The 19352-nt window shown below is 30.6% G+C and overlaps 3 protein-coding genes across 3 annotated transcripts in view; 2 read left to right on the top strand and 1 right to left on the bottom strand.

Moving 5' to 3' along the window:
• LOC145190138 (uncharacterized) overlaps nucleotides 1-19352 on the bottom strand; it is a 168018-nt gene that overhangs the window by 83788 nt on the left and 64878 nt on the right. The window lies entirely within an intron of this gene.
• On the top strand, nucleotides 495-1749 carry LOC149886774 (E3 SUMO-protein ligase ZBED1-like). Its single transcript, XM_090091226.1, has one exon. The coding sequence runs from the start codon at nucleotides 593-595 to the stop codon at nucleotides 1685-1687; it is 1095 nt and encodes a 364-aa protein (XP_089947352.1). The 5' UTR covers nucleotides 495-592; the 3' UTR covers nucleotides 1688-1749.
• Nucleotides 7870-9196, top strand: LOC149886773 (uncharacterized). Its single transcript, XM_090091327.1, has 3 exons — nucleotides 7870-7963; nucleotides 8266-8455; nucleotides 8927-9196. Exons 1-3 carry the CDS (start codon nucleotides 7925-7927, stop codon nucleotides 9091-9093), a joined length of 396 nt encoding a protein of 131 aa, XP_089947453.1. The 5' UTR covers nucleotides 7870-7924; the 3' UTR covers nucleotides 9094-9196.

The following is a 19352-nucleotide window of genomic DNA, read 5'->3' as shown; positions in this document are numbered from 1 at the left end:
TTTGAAGTTTAAAAATCTTAAATACAAATACATGGACTAATATTATTAATCAAGAAACTTTTTAATTCAATTAATTTAAAGGTATACTGAAATAAATCGAGAAATTTTGATATCTTGTGTTGTAAAACAAATTTTGTTTTTTTGTTGTTGTTTTTATAATTAGTAAAAGTTTAATTTTGTTTTTTACAGCTTAGTCAGTACTTTGCCTGGAAATTCCGGAGCTGGCAACATAGCTTGCACTCATGACAATGCATCCAACATGATTGCTGCAATTCCCAAGTGCAAAATTGTGAATCACTCACTTAGATGTGCAGACCATCTTTTGAATCTTGCAGTCACAGACTCCATTGACAGTTGCAAGGATTTGCAAGGTTTCAAAATGCCACAAGTCATACCTGTGTGACGCAAGGATTAAAAAAGAGGTCGCTATAAAAGAAGATGATGAATTGGAAAACACTGATGACCTTGTCTATGTCGAATTAATAGCTCCAGTCAAGACACGATGGAATTCTCACTTCTTCATGTTGCCAAGCATTTACAGAATGTGTCGAGTTTCGCTGTCCATCAAGTATAGTGGCAATGATCCAACAAAATGGCACATCTCATCCCAACTGAAGACGAGTTTGACTTGATTGACGAAATTTTGCCTATGCTTGAGAGAATCAATGATGTTTCTGAAAGCCTTTCAGCTGAAAAAAGTGTGACCATTCACAAAGTGATTGCTCACATTTATAGTCTCAAAAACAGAGCTCAGCTAGCAGTACAGTTAGGAACTTCGTCATCAGGAGCTGAATACTTCTTCAGAAAGTTCATCAAAAACTTGATGATCCGATTTCCGGACAGTGGCACCAAAAACATTTTTTATGCTATTGGCTGCATGTTGAACCTTCTTTATCAAGGCAACCCATTAAAAAAAATTGGTGGCTATGAAGCAGCCTATGATGGTTTAATTACCAAAAACTTCAGTCATAGAGAATGGTTAGTTTCTTTGGAATCGTCACGTAATAATCCACCTGTTGACAATCCAGACCTGCAAGACATGGATTATCCTTTTTTTGAAATTATAGAAAGACCAGAATTAGAAGTAGAAGTACCTTCTACTGTTCCAGCCAAGTCCAAGATTCAAACTGAGTGGGAGATGTTTTCAGCAATGCCAGCTACCAAACAGTCAGTATTTGAATTTTGGCGGGACAATAAAGACAGATTTCCTCTGCTGTCTGAAGCAGTACGTAAATGGCTGTGTATTCCCGCTTCATCTGCTCCAGGTGAGCGAATTTTTAGTGCAGGTGGTAATATAGTCAGTGCAAAAAGAACAAAGCTCCAGCCAGAGAATGTGGAAAAATTGATTTACATTCAGCAAAAAATTGACAGGATCACTTTTCATTTCTACTATTTGACAACCAAAGCAGAACTTGCTGCTATGGCTGAAGAAGCTGCAAAAAGGTTGCCATCTCGGGCCATTTTTGAGCCAGAAACTAGCAGTCAAATATCTGGATCTGCATTGGACCGACTGTCTTCTCGAGAAGTCATCAACATTGGTGATAATGATGATGATGGTGGTGATGTTCCACTAGACAGCTCACACTCTACTCAGTCTACTGCCACAATATTTGCTGGTCCTTCTAGCACACCAACTGCTGGCCCTTCTCATCCACCAACTCCAGGACGTTCATCATCTGACATTTAAATTTTTTGTTGAAAATTTTGACAAGTTTTCTTAATAAAATATCATTATGAATTTGATAACAGAGATTAATAAAATAACTTTTGTTTAAAGCACACAATTAGTTTTCTTTTTGGTTTCTTTTATTTCAAAGGTTTTAAGTAAAATTATCAGAACTACTGGGCATTTCTAGATATATATTGAAATGTATCGAAATAATATAAATTTTAAGAGTTTTTACTTTATTCTTTAGAACTAGCTTGTTTCGGATTTTTTTAGTCAGGTTATTGACTTTTTCAAATATTTTTACCATCCATTAATTGAGCAGTTGCTTAAACTTATTATATTATAAATTTGTATTATAAATTTGTAAGTATTGAAATGCTGCATTTTTTTTCGGAACATTTCAAATTTGAAAATTTTTGGAACTTATAAACTATGAACAAAAACTTTGACAACAGATGGAGTTACAGTCTTGAAACAATATATTCTTTTAACATTTCTTTTTTAAGAAAAAATCCTAGAATAGTTAGCATATAATAGCTAAACAATATGTCAAAATTCATTGTAAAACTATTAACTTTTTAACTTTTTTTATGAAAACTTTAGCAACACATTACTGTACAATCTTAGAAATAATATTCAATAGCATTTTATCATTATTTTAAGTAAGGTTATAAAATATTTTTTTATTTTTGTTCATTGACAAGAGTAGATGATTGTAACTATTATCATTTTTAATTCCTATAATAAATTTGTTATTCTTAAAATGTCTCTATTTCTCGGAACATTTTAATTTTTATAAAACCGTTAATCAACAGATGGAGTTGCAATTGTAAAATAAATTATGCTTTAAATATTAGTTTATTAAATATTTTACCTAAAAATTATAATAAATGATGTATATATTTAAATTTATGTACTTATAAACAAAAATTTTGCCAACACACAAAGTAAAATTGTATTAAAAGTATTTTTCAATAGCATTTTACAATTATTCTATTACATTATGGATTAAAATTGTTTAAAATTGCTAATTCTGTTTTTGATAAGTCCATTTATCAATTTTTGGAAGGGCTTGTCTTAGGACTGGCCTTTTAATTTCATTTTATATAAAATATTTTACTAAAGTTAAGTTTCTACAAAAAGTTACTCAACAGATGGAGTTGCAATCTTTGAACAAACTATTCTTTTAACATTAATTTATTTATTTAGGTTAACATATTATACCTAATTTAACCTTGATTGTATGTATAAACTATTTTTGTTTATACTTAAAACCAAAACTTTGGCAACAGATTAAGTTGAAATCTTTACAATTTATAACTCAATGGCGTTTTATAAACATGTAAAGTTGAATACTATAAGTTTAACTAATAATTTGTTGACGTTCATCTATTTTGATTCTCTTTATTTATTATATACTTTTGTTTAATAAAATTTGTTACATAACAATTTGGTTGATTCTGAACGGTCTTGTCGTCGGGGACTTGCCCTATTTTAATTTTATAAATTTATAGCATAAAACTAAAAAATTATGTTTTAAACTATTGCACAACAATATGGCTAATAGATGGAGTTTCTATCTTAAGTCAAAATAATCAATGCTAATTTACACATGTTTTAAATTCGGGTTTGACAAAATTTCGAAAAAATATTACCAAATCCAAGTTAGTTGGATTTGTAAGTCAATACTAATAACCTTTTTCCTTTAACGGATTTTTAAGTTGGTGTTCCTGCAGATCATCTTGGTTCTTTTCCACTTACTGTTAAGTCTGTTTTTGAAAGGACTTGTCTTTGGACTTGCCCAATAAGAATAGTATTTTATTCTCGAATCAAAGTCATTTCGATTCAAAATCATTTCGAGATGCAGACCTTTAGTAATTTTATAAAGATTTTTTAAACTTAACTTATCCAGCAAAAAGATATCTAATATACATTCAAGAACTATTCTAGAAGATGTCTTAATTCATGTCGTAAATTAATGCTAAATAGATGTCTATTTTATATTTATCTTTTAGATACATTTTTATTTGGTGAAGGTGCATCAATTTAAATGCATAAAAAGATGTTCAATATGCATTTTTTTAATTTATTTTTTATCGTATAAAATGCAATTCAAAGACGTTTATAAGATAAACACCTACTTAGCGTTCATTCAGGTTGTGAATTCAGATATCTATTAGACCACTTTTCAGAAGCATATTAGATGCAATTTAGATATCTTTTTGCCTGCTGGGTAAATGCAAGCGAATCATTTTTAAAAGCTGGCCTCAGTGTGTTCCTATTTAATCTTCATCATAGTTAAATAGTTTTAGAGTTAAGTAGCTTTATAATTAAATATTTTAGAGAAGCCTATTTCTTTTCTAAATGAAACATAATGGTTATTGGGAAAAATCCTCAGCAGTCCAATTTTCCTTACCTTTCCCCTTCCGCTTTCATTTATAGCCTAGGTGTGCTGACTTGTTTTTTTTTAAAGATAATAGCAACATTTGGTTAGTTAACCATAACATTCGAAAAGGAACAAATACTGATTCAAATACAAATAACGCTTCGAACATGGATGTAAACTTTAAGTGTATGAGAACTTTTCGTGGATCTCAACACGTTTGTGCTGAAACCTTTTACTTGCCTAAATCAAGATATTGCACATCTTGGCTTCGAAAAAAGTAATTGATTATTATAGATAGCTCCTTAAATTCACTGGAAAAAAATTTCCCTTACAGCTTTTAATATTATTAATTGCTAAAGTAATTCAAAACTTAATTCAATCTGTCAAACAGAAAAATTTTAGCACTACTTTTTATTGCATACGCATGACACGTGTATAATATGCATTAGTATATGTAAGTAAACATATGAACTTTTCAAAAATGATTGTAAATGATCATCAATAGAAAAATTCTCTTTTTTTTCTTTTCAAAATTAGGGCGGTTATTGTTAAAAAAAAAAAAAAGAAAAAAGAAAAAAAAAATCCTTGAAATTTTTTTAAATACTTTTATTTTCTCCCATAACTTAAGTAATCATTCCATTATTTCATGCCATTTCTTACCTGAAAAGAAGGGAAAAAGATGCATATAAATATTGAAAAGTTTGTAAATAAAAATGTATTTATTTTTATTTGAAAATAGAAATGTAAATTAACTTGCTGATTTTTAGTTCATTTATTCAAAACTTTTAATGAGTATTGAATCTTTACCAGTTGCAACAATAAACTACTTCGGTGTATGTTCTCACGCATGGAACTCAAAAGACATTGTTGGCAGCTTTCACACGACAAGATGGCTTATTTGAGCAAGTGTCCTGGAGAACCTTTAGTGAAACTGCATTATCATTACATTTTGTGTTCACGTCGTTGATACCTATGCAAACATTTGACAAAGTTCTACCGTAGTTTGCAGCGACCACTTGAAGTTTTCTTTTTCCGTTGCAATCGAACTTAAGATCCCTTGCAAGCCCACGCAATAGCTAGATTACCTAAACTTTTGTAATTGCCTTAGAAAAACTTTGTCGTAGAAATAAAAGTAAAACAGTTTAATGGTCAAAAAACATATTTCAAAATTGATAAAGAAATAAAAAACGTATTATTCTTTACACATTTAACAGCGCATCCACAGTTTGAATTGCGGGAGCATACGTATCCAATAGGGCAACTTATGTGCCTGCACTGGTCAACAGCGCAAGTCGCTGATGAGTCTGTAAACACAAAAACGTGTTACTCCAATTTGATCAACCTCTATTTTAACGTGGGTAATATGTTTTAGAGAAAGAAAGCATTTCACTTGAGTATCTCTCCGGCAATACCGATATAGAAAGTTGCTTAGGAAACGAAAGAAGCAAAAAAGTGTAATTAAATTTAACTTTACTAGAAAAGCTTGCTGCTTCAAAATTTTTACAAACTTTAATAAAACAGAAACGATTATGACAAAGCAATATAAGGGATTGATTTTTTTAACACTTTCTTTGGGTAATTTGGGAAATTACACCCTTAGGTGTTGCAATAGCGCCAAAAGTACTTTAGATATTACTTGAGAAAATCCAGCTTGAAAATTGTTTTGAAGTACTTAAAATAATAAAAACCTTAGACACGTTTTAAAACCAATCCTGAACTTATCTTTAAGATAAATAAGCTTCAATTTAGAGTCGCACAATATGTTTCAACCTGAATATCAATTTGAATAACTTTTGTTAAAAACCTTTTACTTATTTTTTCACAAAAAGATTACTTAAGATCTTAAAATGAAGCCTAAAAATCTTTTGATGAAGTAATCAGAAGCAAATTCATTTGCTTTTTGAAAAATAGAATTACTTTTGTGATTTTGTGAATATAAAAGTTAAAGGAGATTTTAATTAAAGGATCATATAAAACTTTTCATTAATCTGTTGATGATAAGATACCAACAATATTCAGCTGACAAGTTTATGCCCCAATGTCCTTGATATCTGGTCTCCATCTTTTTTATATCCTGGTGGAATCTTTCACCCTGTTTCTTGCTGTAATTTCCACAGTTTTCAGATGTGACTGGAGAAAATGCATTTTTATTGACATGCGAGCTCCCAGTTTTTCAAAGATTTTCATAAGCTCATTGACATGTGAAACATATTCAGAGCTTCTTTTATTTCCCAGAAATCCTTCAATTACTGTGCTGAACGTTTGCCTTGCATCTCGTTCATTGTCTACCATTTTGATATCAAAGTATTTGTCCTTTAACAGAGTTTTAATCTTGGGTCCGTCAAATATACTTGCATGTAGCTTGGCATTATTGATCTGTGGGAGCTTTTGCAACAGATACTTAAAAGTTTGACCTTCTTTATTCAGTGCTTATACAAATTTTTTCATCAGACAAAGTTTGATATAGAGAGGAAGAAGTAAAACATTTTTCGGAGGGACTCGTGGTTCAGCTACCACATTGTAGCTGCCAATTGTGAATGCCTCCCGAGATGGCTAGTCTTTCTGCTTATAGTGAAGACTATCTACCCTACTATCCCATAGGCATAAGAAGCAAGAGTATTTTGTGTACCCCTTTTGCATCCCAAGTAGAAAGCACACAACCTGAAAAGAAAAGATTTGTTCGTAAAAAATCAAATATCAATAAGTTAAAATATATTTCTATTTCTTTCTAAAAAATTACTTACAGGTGCTAATGTATTTTCAAAGGAAAGCTTTACAATGACAAGAAAGCTTATAAGTATTTTACCTTAAAGTCACCACATGTTAGCCAATTGTGGTTGGAGTATTTGATTGCATCAATCAATATTTTCATGTTCTTGTAGCTTTCTGTCAACTGAACTGAATGTCCAATAGGTAAAGATGGCATCTTATTCCCAATTCAATTGCTTTTCGAAAAATAGAATTACTTTTTTGATTTTGTGGATATAAAAGTTAATGGGGATTTTAATTAAAGGATCATATAAAACTTTTAATTAATCTGTTGATGTAATTTAAAAAGGGAGCGGTTGGATATGCAAATTTTTGCAAGCATAGTTCCGGCCCTAATTCGGAATGTAGCATTTCATTTTAAATTAACCAAATTTTGAGCCTTTAATTCATGTTAAGAAAGTACTCAAAGCATTAATGTTAAAAGTTTCGGTATTATATTTTACTTTTGTAACTGTATTTTTTTAAATTTGCATAATTATCTTCATAATGTTTTACTGCATTTATGCTTTGCATGCATAAATATTTGAGGTAATAATGAACGTAATAATAAAATATACCCAGTAAACACGCTTTAGTTGGTCCAACTGACGGGCCAGTATTGGCTATAGTTGGCTAACTGTTTGCATTTCTTGCCAATCTTTAACTGACTGTGTACCGCGTGTTTTTGAATCGTTAAAAGTCATAAATTGATGAAGGCTTTAAAAAAATACATATTTCATGTTACAAAAATACAAATTTCAATTTTTTTATGCAGATAAAGGTTTTAAATAACGCTCTTTTCCGTGACCTTAATAACACAGCACAAAAATGTGATAGAATACCATTTTTCCAGCAACCAATTCACCTACAGGGATAAATAACATGAATGTTTAAAGTTTTAACTCCAAATATTTGAGTTCCATAACACCTTCATCCATGTATGTCTTCAATTTAATAACTAGATTGTGTTTTTGAAACCACTTTTCCAATAAGATTCAAATGCAATGAGATATTGTTTAATTATTTATGTATAATTATAGAGAAGTTAGCGGCTTTGGAGTTAAGATTAACAGAACTGGAGCAAAAAAATAATTTTTTAGAAGTTCAAAGTTTTTTGGATAATGAAGACATTGTTGTTCCACCTGGCCTTCCAATGGAAAGTAAGGAAGATTTGGAGAGGCTTAACCTTATGCTACAGATGAAATCTGAGATGGCTTTCTATAAAATTTGAAATTATTTTTTATATTATAATGTTTGTAGCAGTCTACAGGTTGCGTTTAAACTAGTAACTATTATTTTATAAGATCAAAGATGAGTTTTTTTTATAAGTCTTATAAATATAATTTATCAAAGGTAATTTAGTAATACCTTAGTTATATTATACCGCATTCCATTTTCATTTACCTTTGAAAAAATGTTTTCAATTAAAAAAGTTGTAATATGTAGCATTATTTGTTTTTAGGTCGAATATCTGTGTTCTATTGGCAGTAAAGTTGAACGTCCAAAATACATACGATGTGTGTTGGGAGCCATGTTTTTGAAAAATTTTAGCGTTTTATGTAATCTAAACGGACCTTCAAGTAAGATGATAGCTACTAGAATGGGCAAGATTAAGTTACGATGTTATCATTTTGTGTTAAAGTGCTTACTATGTAAGTATTACTAGTTATGTAAATTTTTAGTCTATAAAAGTCAACCATATTTTTATATTTACAAAAATATGTTTACAACACTAAGAAAGAATATAATATGTTAGTACTTATGACAATTACCAGTGTTGTCATTAGTTGTGAATTTGTAAGATATTATGTTCTCCCTTGGTGACTTGAACTTATTAATGCCGTATTTTATTGTTAACTAGACACATTAAATGCCAATGTAAACCATGATTTATTAGTATTCAACTATGTGATTCTTAAAGAGCATATAGAAGTTTGTCTTGAACCTATAAGCTAATTGCTCTCGGTTATCATATGCACATATTTTTAAAACTGCTAACCAGTTAATGTAATTCTTGATTTGCAAAGTATACGTATAAGAACTTAAAAATAACTTAAAAATAGTTTATATTTAAACAAAAAATAAATTGAGTTTTTAAATTTATTTTAATTTTATTCTTTTAGCAACAGTAAGAATTCAGTATTTTAATTCCAAGGATAAAGATATTTACCTGATCGTTTCAAGATGGTTTCAGGGCGCAATTGATCAAGGAGATGGGCGAATAAATAGACAGACAAAAAGCAAGGTTATAAAAAATCAGTTGGAGTTAATCAATGAAAAGAATATTTAGTTATTATTTTCTTTTGCAAATTTATAAAAGCTTATTTATCTTGATTTTATTTATAAATCTAATTGTTATTAATAGTTATCTAATGAATCGCCATGTTTTTAAATACTAGCGTTTTAAAATATTGTTTTTAATTAAAGCTGCCAATATTAGTTACAAACCTTTAATAATATTAACTACAATAATAGAACATTTTTAGTTCTTTATTTGTAAATATTTTTCTTTAATGGTCTGGAAATAAAAGTGTAATGATAAAAAATTTGTTCTTTTTTTTTGTGTTCAACTAATTTATCTATAAATAATACAATATTTTGTGTGGACAGTAGTTGTAAAAAGTGTCTTATTATACGGCTTTTTGTTATTTATTACCGGTTTTATCTGGATTCTTGATTGTATTTTTTAATTGTAAAAGTTTTATTATAGTTATATTTTGGTTAGTTAACACGATATTACAACGCATCCTTCTCAATTACTGTCTAAAAAATAAATAAAGCTAGAATTATTTACATGGCGCCCGATGCAAAAAATAGAAACCAAAGCTGAACTAAGAATATTGCCAGAAGAAAAATATTTATCCAGTTGAACTCAGAAAAAGAATCGACTCGACTTACAAAAGTTTTATTTACATTTGATTTGGTGTAGGATTTGAATTGTGTCAACAACGTGCTGGTAGGAAATATTATTGTTTTGTTGATTGAAAGTAGATTTTTTGTTGTTGTTTACATATTTTTTCATTGCTCATTGTGAGTATTGTGTGTAAGAACGAGTGAGAAATTGTATAGAGACCGTATAGTGGTATTAGATAATAAGTTATGGCTGCAATATTAGGTAGGAAGATAGCTAAAAGGAAAGCATTAAGAAGTATCTTTCAAAAGAATTTTTTTAAAATTAGTCAGGCTTTGGAAGACCCTGACACATCACAGTCTGTGTTTATAGCTTTGAAAAATAGTTTGAGTGATTCTTATACCAATTTAAATAACATTGATGAAGAAATAATTAATATACTTGATCCAAATGAGGTAGAGGATGATGTTTTAGCGAGTGTTGAAATAACTGATCCATTTCACAATATACTTTCTAAAATAAATCTTAGGTTAGAATCTGTAAAATTAGATTTGGAAAATAATTCTGAACAGAGTTCAAAAAATAAAATGAATTGTAGATTGCCGAAAATTGAACTTCCAATTTTTAAGGGTAATTTCATGGAATGGCAAACATTCTGGGATCAATTTAATCTTGCCATACATAACAATGATAAGTGATATTGATCGTTTCAATTATTTAAAAAAATATTTAGGAGGCCAAGCATTGACTACAATTTGTGGTTTAACCTTATCATCAGAAAATTACAGAGAAGCAGTTTGTTTATTGACTGAACGATATGGTAACCCGCAAATTTTAATCTCTGCACACATGGATTCATTATTAAAACTTGTGAAAGTGAAAAATAGTGATAATGTTGATGGCTTAAGAAAACTTTATAACGATATAGAGGCAAGTGTTCGAAATTTGAAATCATTAAAAGTTGAAACTAACACATATGGAAGTCTTTTGATTCCTATTTTAAAAGAAAAATTACCAGATGATTTGATTCTGTTAATTTCAAGGAAATTTGGTGGGGAGATTTGGACAATAGGTTTATTGCTAAAATATTTTCGAGAGGAATTAAATGCAATAGAGTGTTGCTCAACGAATAGTAGAAATGTTGAAAACAGGAAAGTTAATAGTCAGTCTTTCACAACTGCAGGATTATATTCACAGAACATTAATCAGAACTCTAAGAATGATTACAAAAAAGTTTTTCCAAAATCATTTGATAGAGATTATCAAAACAAAATAAAATATAATTATCCTTGTGTATACTGTTCAGAAGATCACAACCCTTGGGAATGTAAAAATGTGACAAATTTCTCAACCAGGAAAGAAATTTTAAAAAAGCAAGGTAGATGTTTTAATTGTCTTAGAACAAATCATATATTCAAGAATTGTCAAGCAAATTATATTTGTAGTAAATGGAAAGAGAAGCATCATATTTCTTTGTGTGAAAAAGAAAACACTTTTGTTGGGCATGCGACACATAACATTTCCCAGCAAACTATCCTGTTGCAAACAGCTTAGGCAATTATCAGTGCAGTCTCAGAAAATAAATCTTTAAAGGCAAGAATCCTATTTGATAGTGGAAGCAAACGGTCATATATAAGTAAAAATATTCAAAAACGACTAAATTTAAAAGTTATTAGAAAAGAGAAAATTATAATTAAAACATTTGGGAAAGATAATGAACAAACATTGCAATTATTGAATGTTGTTCAGTTTAAGGTCAAACATAAATATTCAGATTATAGTGTTTATATGGAAGCATTATGTGTACCTAGTATTTGCAGTCCTCTGAAAAGGCAAAACGTGTCATTAGCCGGTGATCAATTTAAACAAATATCTAAATTTTTATTAGCTAATCATGATGATGGATCTCTTGATTTTCATGTTGATATATTAGTAGGTATTGATTTTTATCATAGTTTTATTTCTGGAAGAATTATTAGAAGTCCTATAGGTGGTCTAGTAGCTAGTGAATCAGTCTTAGGGTGGGTATTAAGTGGTCCTATTCCACTAAAACACAACACAAAAACATTTCTCAGTAGTCATTCCATGCATTGTGAGGTTGAGAGTGAAATAGATGAGCTTAAGCAAGATCTAAATAAATTTTGGTCTGTTGAGACCATAGAATCTCCTGAGAGTTGTGTGATGTATCAGTTTGAAAAAGATCTAACACATAATGGAGAACGATATGTAACAAAGTTACCTTTTAAAACTGACCATGATCTTTTACCTGATAACTATCATATTTGTAAAAAACGTCTGGCCAATTTAAAAATAAGCTTAAATGATAAACAACTGGTTACTGAATGTAATCAAATTTTTGTAGACTATGAAAAGAATAATATAATAGAAAGAGTTAGTGAGTCTGATATGTTTAAAGAACCAGGGTGTGTGCATTATTTGCCTCATAGGCCTGTCATTCGAAGAGATAAGGACACTACAAAAATTAGAGCTGTTTGCGATGCATCATGTTCAACAACAGGACCGTCTTTAAATGATTGCTTGTATTCAGGTCCGAATTTACTATCTAAAATATTTGATATCTTACTAAAATTTAGGTTTAATGCTATAGGGATAATTGCTGATATAAAACAAGCATTTTTGAACATTGAAATCTCTTCTGAACACAGAGATTACTTAAGGTTCTTGTGGTACGAGAGAATATCTGATAAGGAGGCTAAATTAACTGTATATAGATTTCTTAGAGTTGTTTTTGGTTTAACAAGTAGTCCTTTTCTTTTGAATGCCACTTTAAAACACCATCTTAATAAGTACATAAATGATAAAAAATTTATTGAAAGATTAATAGATGATCTCTATGTTGATGATATATCCTCTGGCAGTGAAACAGTTTCAGAAGGAAAAATGTTTTATAAAAAATCCAAAAGTATATTTTTAGATGCAGGGTTTGAATTAAGAAAATGGATAACAAATGATCAGGAATTAAAAGATTATTTTAATAAAAAGGAAACAATTAAAAATGAAAACTCAAAATGTAATCTAAAAGTTGATGAATTAAAACTTTTTGAAAGTGAAATTATGAAAAATGAAAACAACAATAACAACAGTTTTAAAAAAATTTTAGGAATTGAGTGGGATATATTAAAAGATGAATTTGTTTTTGAATTTAAAGATTTTGTTAACAATGCAAGAACGCTAAAAACTACTAAAAGAAATATTTTAAAGATGGCAGCATCCTTTTTTGATCCCCTAGGTTTTTTAACACCGATAACTTCAAGAGTAAAAACAATTCTTCAATTAATTTGTAGAGATAAAAGTGGATGGGATGAAATAGTAGCAGAAGTAATAGAATTAGCTTGGACAAAATTTTTAAAAGATCTTGAGTTATTAAGTTTTGTTAGAGTTCCAAGATTCGTGTTTGGGAGAGTTAATGAGAGTAGTAAATCTGTTCAATTGTATGGATTCTGAGACAGTTCCAAATTAATTTATTGTGCAGTTATATATCTAGTTGTAGAAACAAGTTTAGGAGTGAATAGGAAGTTTTAAGTTTAAAAGTCACGTGTTTCACCCTTAAAAGAATTAAGTATACCTAGATTAGAGTTATTAGGTTGTGTGTTACTGAGCAGACTTGTAGAGGAAGTGTTAAGAGTTTTAAGTGGAAGAGGGCAATTTGATGATGTAAGTTGCTGGTGTGATTCAGAGGTAGCATTGTATTGGATCAAGGGTAAGGAGAGAACATGGAAACCATGGGTGGAGAATAGAGTGAATGCCATTAGAAAAGTGGTTGATAGAGAAAAATGGAATCACATTAATGGGGAGTTGAACCCAGCTGATTTTCCTACTCGTACAAGTAATTTTGTTGATTTAAGAAATTGGTTGAAAGGACCAGAATTTTTGTTAAATACGAATAAAAAGAATAATGAATTTAAAGTTGATAGTAAGTTTTAGGTCGATATTATGTCTGAGTGTAGGAGAGGGGGAAATGTAGTTGTTTGTAATGTTGTTTTGGACTCATCACGAAGTTTGAGTAGTGTTATTGATGCATGTAGGTTTAGTTCATTCGAAAAGTTAATTATTAGCACTGGATAAAAACAATTAAAAGGCTACAATTAAAAGGCTGTTAAAAACAATTAAAAGGCTACCATTAAACAAACAAGTAACTTTGACGACAGATGAGTGCAAGTTTGCACTCAATGAATGGATTAGAGATGAACAAAGAATTCTTCAAAATGACAAAAGATTTGATAAACTGAAAAAATTAGTTATTTGATGGTGAAGACAAACTACTAGGATTACATGGAAGATTTGAAAATGCTAATTTAAACTTTACAGAAAAGCACCCTTTAATATTACGTGGCAAAGAAAGTTGGTTCACAATATTACTGATTCGTAACTGTCATGAACAAGTTTTGCATCATGGAGTCAAATCGACGTTGAATAAAGTACGATCCCAATTCTGGATAATAAAAGGAAGATCGACGATAAAAAGTATTATTAGACAGTGTGTAACATGCAAGAAATTCCAAGGAAGAACATTGTTTCCAACTAGTAGCCCGGATTTAAAAGATTTTCGAGTTATTAATTTACATTCCTTTCAATCAACTGGATTAGATTATGCAGGACCTTTATTTATAAAAACACTTAATAAAGACGCTGCCTGTAAGGTCTATGCTTTGCTATCGACTTGCGCATCTAGTCGAGCAATCCATCTTGAACTGACACCTGATATGAAAGTTCCAGCCTTCATAAGAGCTTTTAAGCGTTTCGCAGCACGAAGAGGTTTTCTTGATCTTATTATCTCTGATAATTTTAAAACCTTTATATCTAAAGAAGTTAAAACTTTTATACTGAAAAATGATGTGCTACAGAAATTTATTCTACCAGCTTCCCCCTTGTGGGGTGGTTTCTACGAACGATTAGTTAGATCTGTCAAAATTACAATGAGGAAAACAATTGGAAAGGCTTTTTTATCTTATGAAGAACTAGAAACGACACTATGTGAAATCGAATCTGTGATTAACAGTCGTCCACTAATTTACATAAGCGAGGATGACACTGAAGAAGCTTTAACACCATACCATTTAATGTTTGGACGAAACATTCATAATAAAACGAATGGAATTCGTATACTACCTGAAGATATTTTGAAAAGAGCTATGTTTATTAAAACAATGATATTTAACTTTTGGAAAAGATTTACAACTTCTTATCTTAATGAACTTAAACAACACCATTTATACGTAAAAGATAAAACTTCATACACCGAACAGCTAGTAGTAAACGATATAGCTCTCATACGAGATGATACCATGATCCCTAGAAGTCAATGGCGTATGGGAAAAGTTTTGGAACTTATTGGAGGAACTGATGGAAAAGTACGAGGTGCGCGTTTACAAGTTTTATCCAAAGAAGGAACTAGAACAACCTGTTTCCGACCTATTCAAAAATTAATACCTTTTGAAATTACCAACAAATCAAACGAAATGAGTGAAAATAAAAATAGTAAATCAACCGAAGATGAACCAGGTAAGATTGCTACTAGTGAAACGTGCAAGTCAATTTGTAAGCGGCCGATCAGACAGGCAGCGAGCGCAGGCGAATATTTACGGCGCTTAAAAGAGTTATATTATTAGTTGACCAAGTTAACGTAGGGGTGTATGTAAAAAGTGTCTTTATTATACGGCTTTTTGTTATTTATTACCGGTTTTATCTGGATTTTCTTGATTGTATTTTTTAATTGTAAAAGTTTTATTATAGTTATATTTTGGTTAGTTAACACGATATTACAACGCATCCTTCTCAATTACTGTCTAAAAAATAATTAAAGCTAGAATTATTTACAGTAGTACTGTTTGGTAAAATCTGATATACAAACAATCACTATTAAATAGAAAATGAAATATTAAAAAGCAGGTTATACTTTGTTATTAAGCAATATTCAAAGCATGATTTATAACTTTTGCACTTTCAATTTAAGCGCAAAAGTGAATTTAAAAAATCGCGAAAAAAAATCATATAGTTGGGCCGGTAATGGTACCAACTGTTAGCCAACTGTTTTATTACTGTTGGGCCGTTAATGGCAACCAATAGCTTAAAAACAGTTGGCTAAGTGTTGGTAAAAACGTTACGTTTTTTTCACGGTACTAACTAAATAGCCGACTGTTGGCCCTACTGTAGCTAATAGTTGGTTATTAGGATCGGGTCAACTACTTACCAACTGTTCGATGTTTACTGGGTATACTTTTGAATTTTGGACTACTGAATGTCGAACTTCAATTATTCAAAGCACTTCTTTAGCAAACTCTAATGGTGAATTAACTAATGGCGTTTTTAAAAAATTACTATTATAAAATCAGTAATTTTCTGTCCGTTTCTAGGAAACATTGTTCTCAGTTAATATTTAACAGCCTTAATATGACAGAGAAAGACGTTTTTTAAAAGTCAGTACATTATAAGTTAAAAATGTTAGATTATTTGATGACGATAAAAGTTTTTATTAAATTAAAGTTTTTCAGGCAAATGCATATATTTTATTCAATTTTTTTTCATAGCAATTTAAATTCTTTTTCCTCATTCAAGGCGTATAGAATTGTAAAACTTACTTGCCACCGGCTGAGCGACCTCAAATGAAGCAAGAAGACCCAATAATGAAATACTTTTAGCCATCTTCGCCAATCACCTTTGGAAGTGTGTGAAAAACATTTGGTTGAGCCATTATCTATAGTTAAACAATTGAGTGACATTTCAAATCAGTTTCCGAATTACTCCTTTCCAATTGACGTTAAGGGTTTAATACAAGAACCGAAATACTAAATTGAAGTCGAACTTCAAATCTGAAGCGCGACTTGAAGGAATGTATAAAGCGAACTTCAACTCAAGCAGAATTGAAAATCGCCAAAAATAGACCGCTTTTCAAGTTTGACTTCAAACCAGACTTGAGAAAGAAAAAATTCTTCACGAATGCAAGAAGCGGACTTGAAACTTCAAGTTAGACTTTAAATCTGAAGTCCGACTTGAAAAGAATGCAAGTAGCGAATTTGAACTGAAGTCAGAATTGAAAAACGAGAAATTTTGAAATTTGAAGTCATTTTTTCAAGTCTGGCTCAGACCAATCTTGAAACTAAACTTGAAAAAAAAAAAAAACCGCCGTTATCATTTTTCTAATGCGAACAAAACTTTACTATTGCTATATAATTTATTTGAACCTTTGCAAATATAAAAATGAGTTTTTACCAAGAAAAAGTTGTTACTTAGGTATATTGACGTAGTTAATTTAGAAAGTTACGTTTTAAAAGTATGTTTGTTAATGAATTTAGTGCAGAAAACTAATTAGAACCATTGTGAAAAAGTGTGTCTTTTAAAACATCCTGTAACTCGTAAGTAATGATCTAACATGTTATATCATGATGCCATAATGCTTATAAGCATTTTAAAATGTCGAACGTCCTAGCATTATAAAATCCTAACAAAAACTGAGGATCATACACTTTTAAGATGACAAATAGCCTTGTTGCCTAATTATATTTTAAATTGCCAAATCCATTAGGCTGTTGATAAAGGCACATTTATGTGGTATAATATATAAATAAATTCTATTTAGAAATAAACAGTTCCAGCTATACAAAGAGGTGATATAAAAGATAGTTAAAGAGAGTTCATAAGAAGAAGTAGTATTAATAACATGAAATAAAACTTATTTTAAAACATTCAAAAATGAATCGGTATGAGCTGCATTTTAGAAGAAGAAGAAATATGCGAAAATCACATACCAAGGTTTATTATTCACAGAGCCAATCCTTTAGAAATTTACGACGATATAGAATTTAAAAGGTGATACAGATTTTCTATTAGCTAATGACATTATTAACAAAAATTTTAACAATCGAGGGTGCTCTCTTTCATCTGTACAACAACTGGCTATTGCATTTCAGTTTCATGCTACTGGTTCATTCAAATTGAGTTAATATTCAAGAAATCGTATCAGAAAATCGTACCTTCTTGTTGCAGATTTTATATTATGTATTTAAATACCTTCATTTTATTAAAACAAATGATAATATAGTCAAGTAACAATAAACTCTTTTAGAGAGTAATAGGAGATTTGGAGGAGCTAAAAGTTAATTAGTCAACTGTTTGTCGAGTTGTTAATAACATTAGTAGTAGAGAAATGCCGATTCTGACTCATTTTCATTTCGACCATAATATAACCATGAATATTTTTTTCCCGTTAATGGTGTTTTGATATACCTTTCTTTTTCAGAAGAACTTCTAATAATTTATCAAGCCAAACTTGTTTTTGTAATGTCCGTGGGCCTGATGACGCGTTCCTCAAATGACATAAATGAATTCTTTCTTTTTTAAAAAAATGTTTCTTGCAAAAACAAAACAAGCTGTCAAATTAAAAGCTCTTTTTGAGCTATTGTTCAATAACATCAAAATGGTGAGTTTCACCATCGACAAAGAGGGAATTCATCTCAAAACATAACCACCATAAATCTAATGTTTGAAGTTAATCTTTTTGCTCATCAGTTTGACGAGTACGTGTTTGATTTTGAAGAGCTGTTGCGAATCGGCATTGAGAGTTATATTAGCAAGACGTTGAAAACGATGAAAAACAAAAACACGGTCACGCTTTCCATTGTCAATCCGAGCACTTTGATGATCGACGTGAAATCGTCAGACAATTTTGAGTACTGTCTCGAAGTGGCCACAGAAAGTGTTCAAAAAGTGTCTTTGTACGATCAGCACTCTTTTCTTCCAGAGTCTCACACGAGCATTCCAGTTTCAAGATTCAGCGATATGCCCGAGATAATTAATCCCATTTCTGAATTTAGCGTGACCCGGGAAAAAGGAATTTTGACATTTTTAAGCATGATTCAAGGCATTTTCGCAGAAAGCTTTAAGTTTGGCGAGGAAGATTTGTCCGACTAAATGCGGGTCCATAGCGTCCAGCGAACAGAACAGCTGTTTCGAATTTCAAAAACTGCTTCCTTTTCAAGCGATCAGCACAAAGTGATTGACGTGTTTGTTGAAAAGGACAAACCGCTAATGATTTCATCAACCGGGGAAATTGGAATGGTGAAAGCGTATTTGCTTTGAAAACGTTTGAATGTTTTCAAAAAATTTATCGATGTTCCTGGAAAAAAAGTCTAAAGAATTAAATTTAAAAACGGAATGCTGGAAAAAGGTGAATATGGACCTAGCAATAAACCGGATCCAACGAATTTATACCCTTTTCCGCTTCTCACGAACAATCCATCTCCATTTACAGATGTGTTTTTCACCCAAAGTCTTAAAAACAAACACGACCCTGCTGCAGTCAATTTCATTCCTCTTCCATTCTTGTTTAAATAAATAGCGCCTCTTCCTGTAATTTTGTCAATTATCGCAGATCCGGCAGAAGAGGCAACTCCTCCCAACAGATCAGTTGCAAGTACTGGAGCCTTTATCAACTTAATCAGCTTGACCCTGTGAAATGTTCAGTCAAATCTTTTTTAAATTGCTCATTTTTTTAACAAAAGAAATTTTTTTCACGCGAATTTCACATGTGAAATTTACCGATCGACAGCAATTCTTGTGCAAAGGTCATACAGCACTGAGGATATTCTTTCTCTGACGTGATATCTCACGATGATATCTTCCCCTCTAAAGTCGATTAAATGTCCATTTTGATCTACAAATTGCGGCTCCATTCCTGAAAT

The sequence above is a fragment of the Hydra viridissima genome, unplaced genomic scaffold (genome assembly GCF_058129835.1).
Source record: "Hydra viridissima isolate aposymbiotic clone 2 unplaced genomic scaffold, HvirCarnegie_v1 scaffold_6, whole genome shotgun sequence".
NCBI classification, from domain to species: Eukaryota; Metazoa; Cnidaria; class Hydrozoa; order Anthoathecata; family Hydridae; genus Hydra; species Hydra viridissima.
This window is presented reverse-complemented; position numbering and strand designations above follow the sequence as displayed.

Excerpts from the sequence above, each read along its gene's own strand:
- LOC149886774 (XM_090091226.1), top strand. The coding sequence starts at position 593 with ATGGCACATCTCATCCCAACTGAAGACGAGTTTGACTTGATTGACGAA.
- LOC149886773 (XM_090091327.1), top strand. The coding sequence starts at position 7,925 with ATGAAGACATTGTTGTTCCACCTGGCCTTCCAATGGAAA. Across the intron at positions 7,964-8,265 it reads ACCTGGCCTTCCAATGGAAA|GTCGAATATCTGTGTTCTAT; the intron begins GTAAGGAAGATT and ends ATTTGTTTTTAG. Across the intron at positions 8,456-8,926 it reads TGTGTTAAAGTGCTTACTAT|CAACAGTAAGAATTCAGTAT; the intron begins GTAAGTATTACT and ends TTATTCTTTTAG.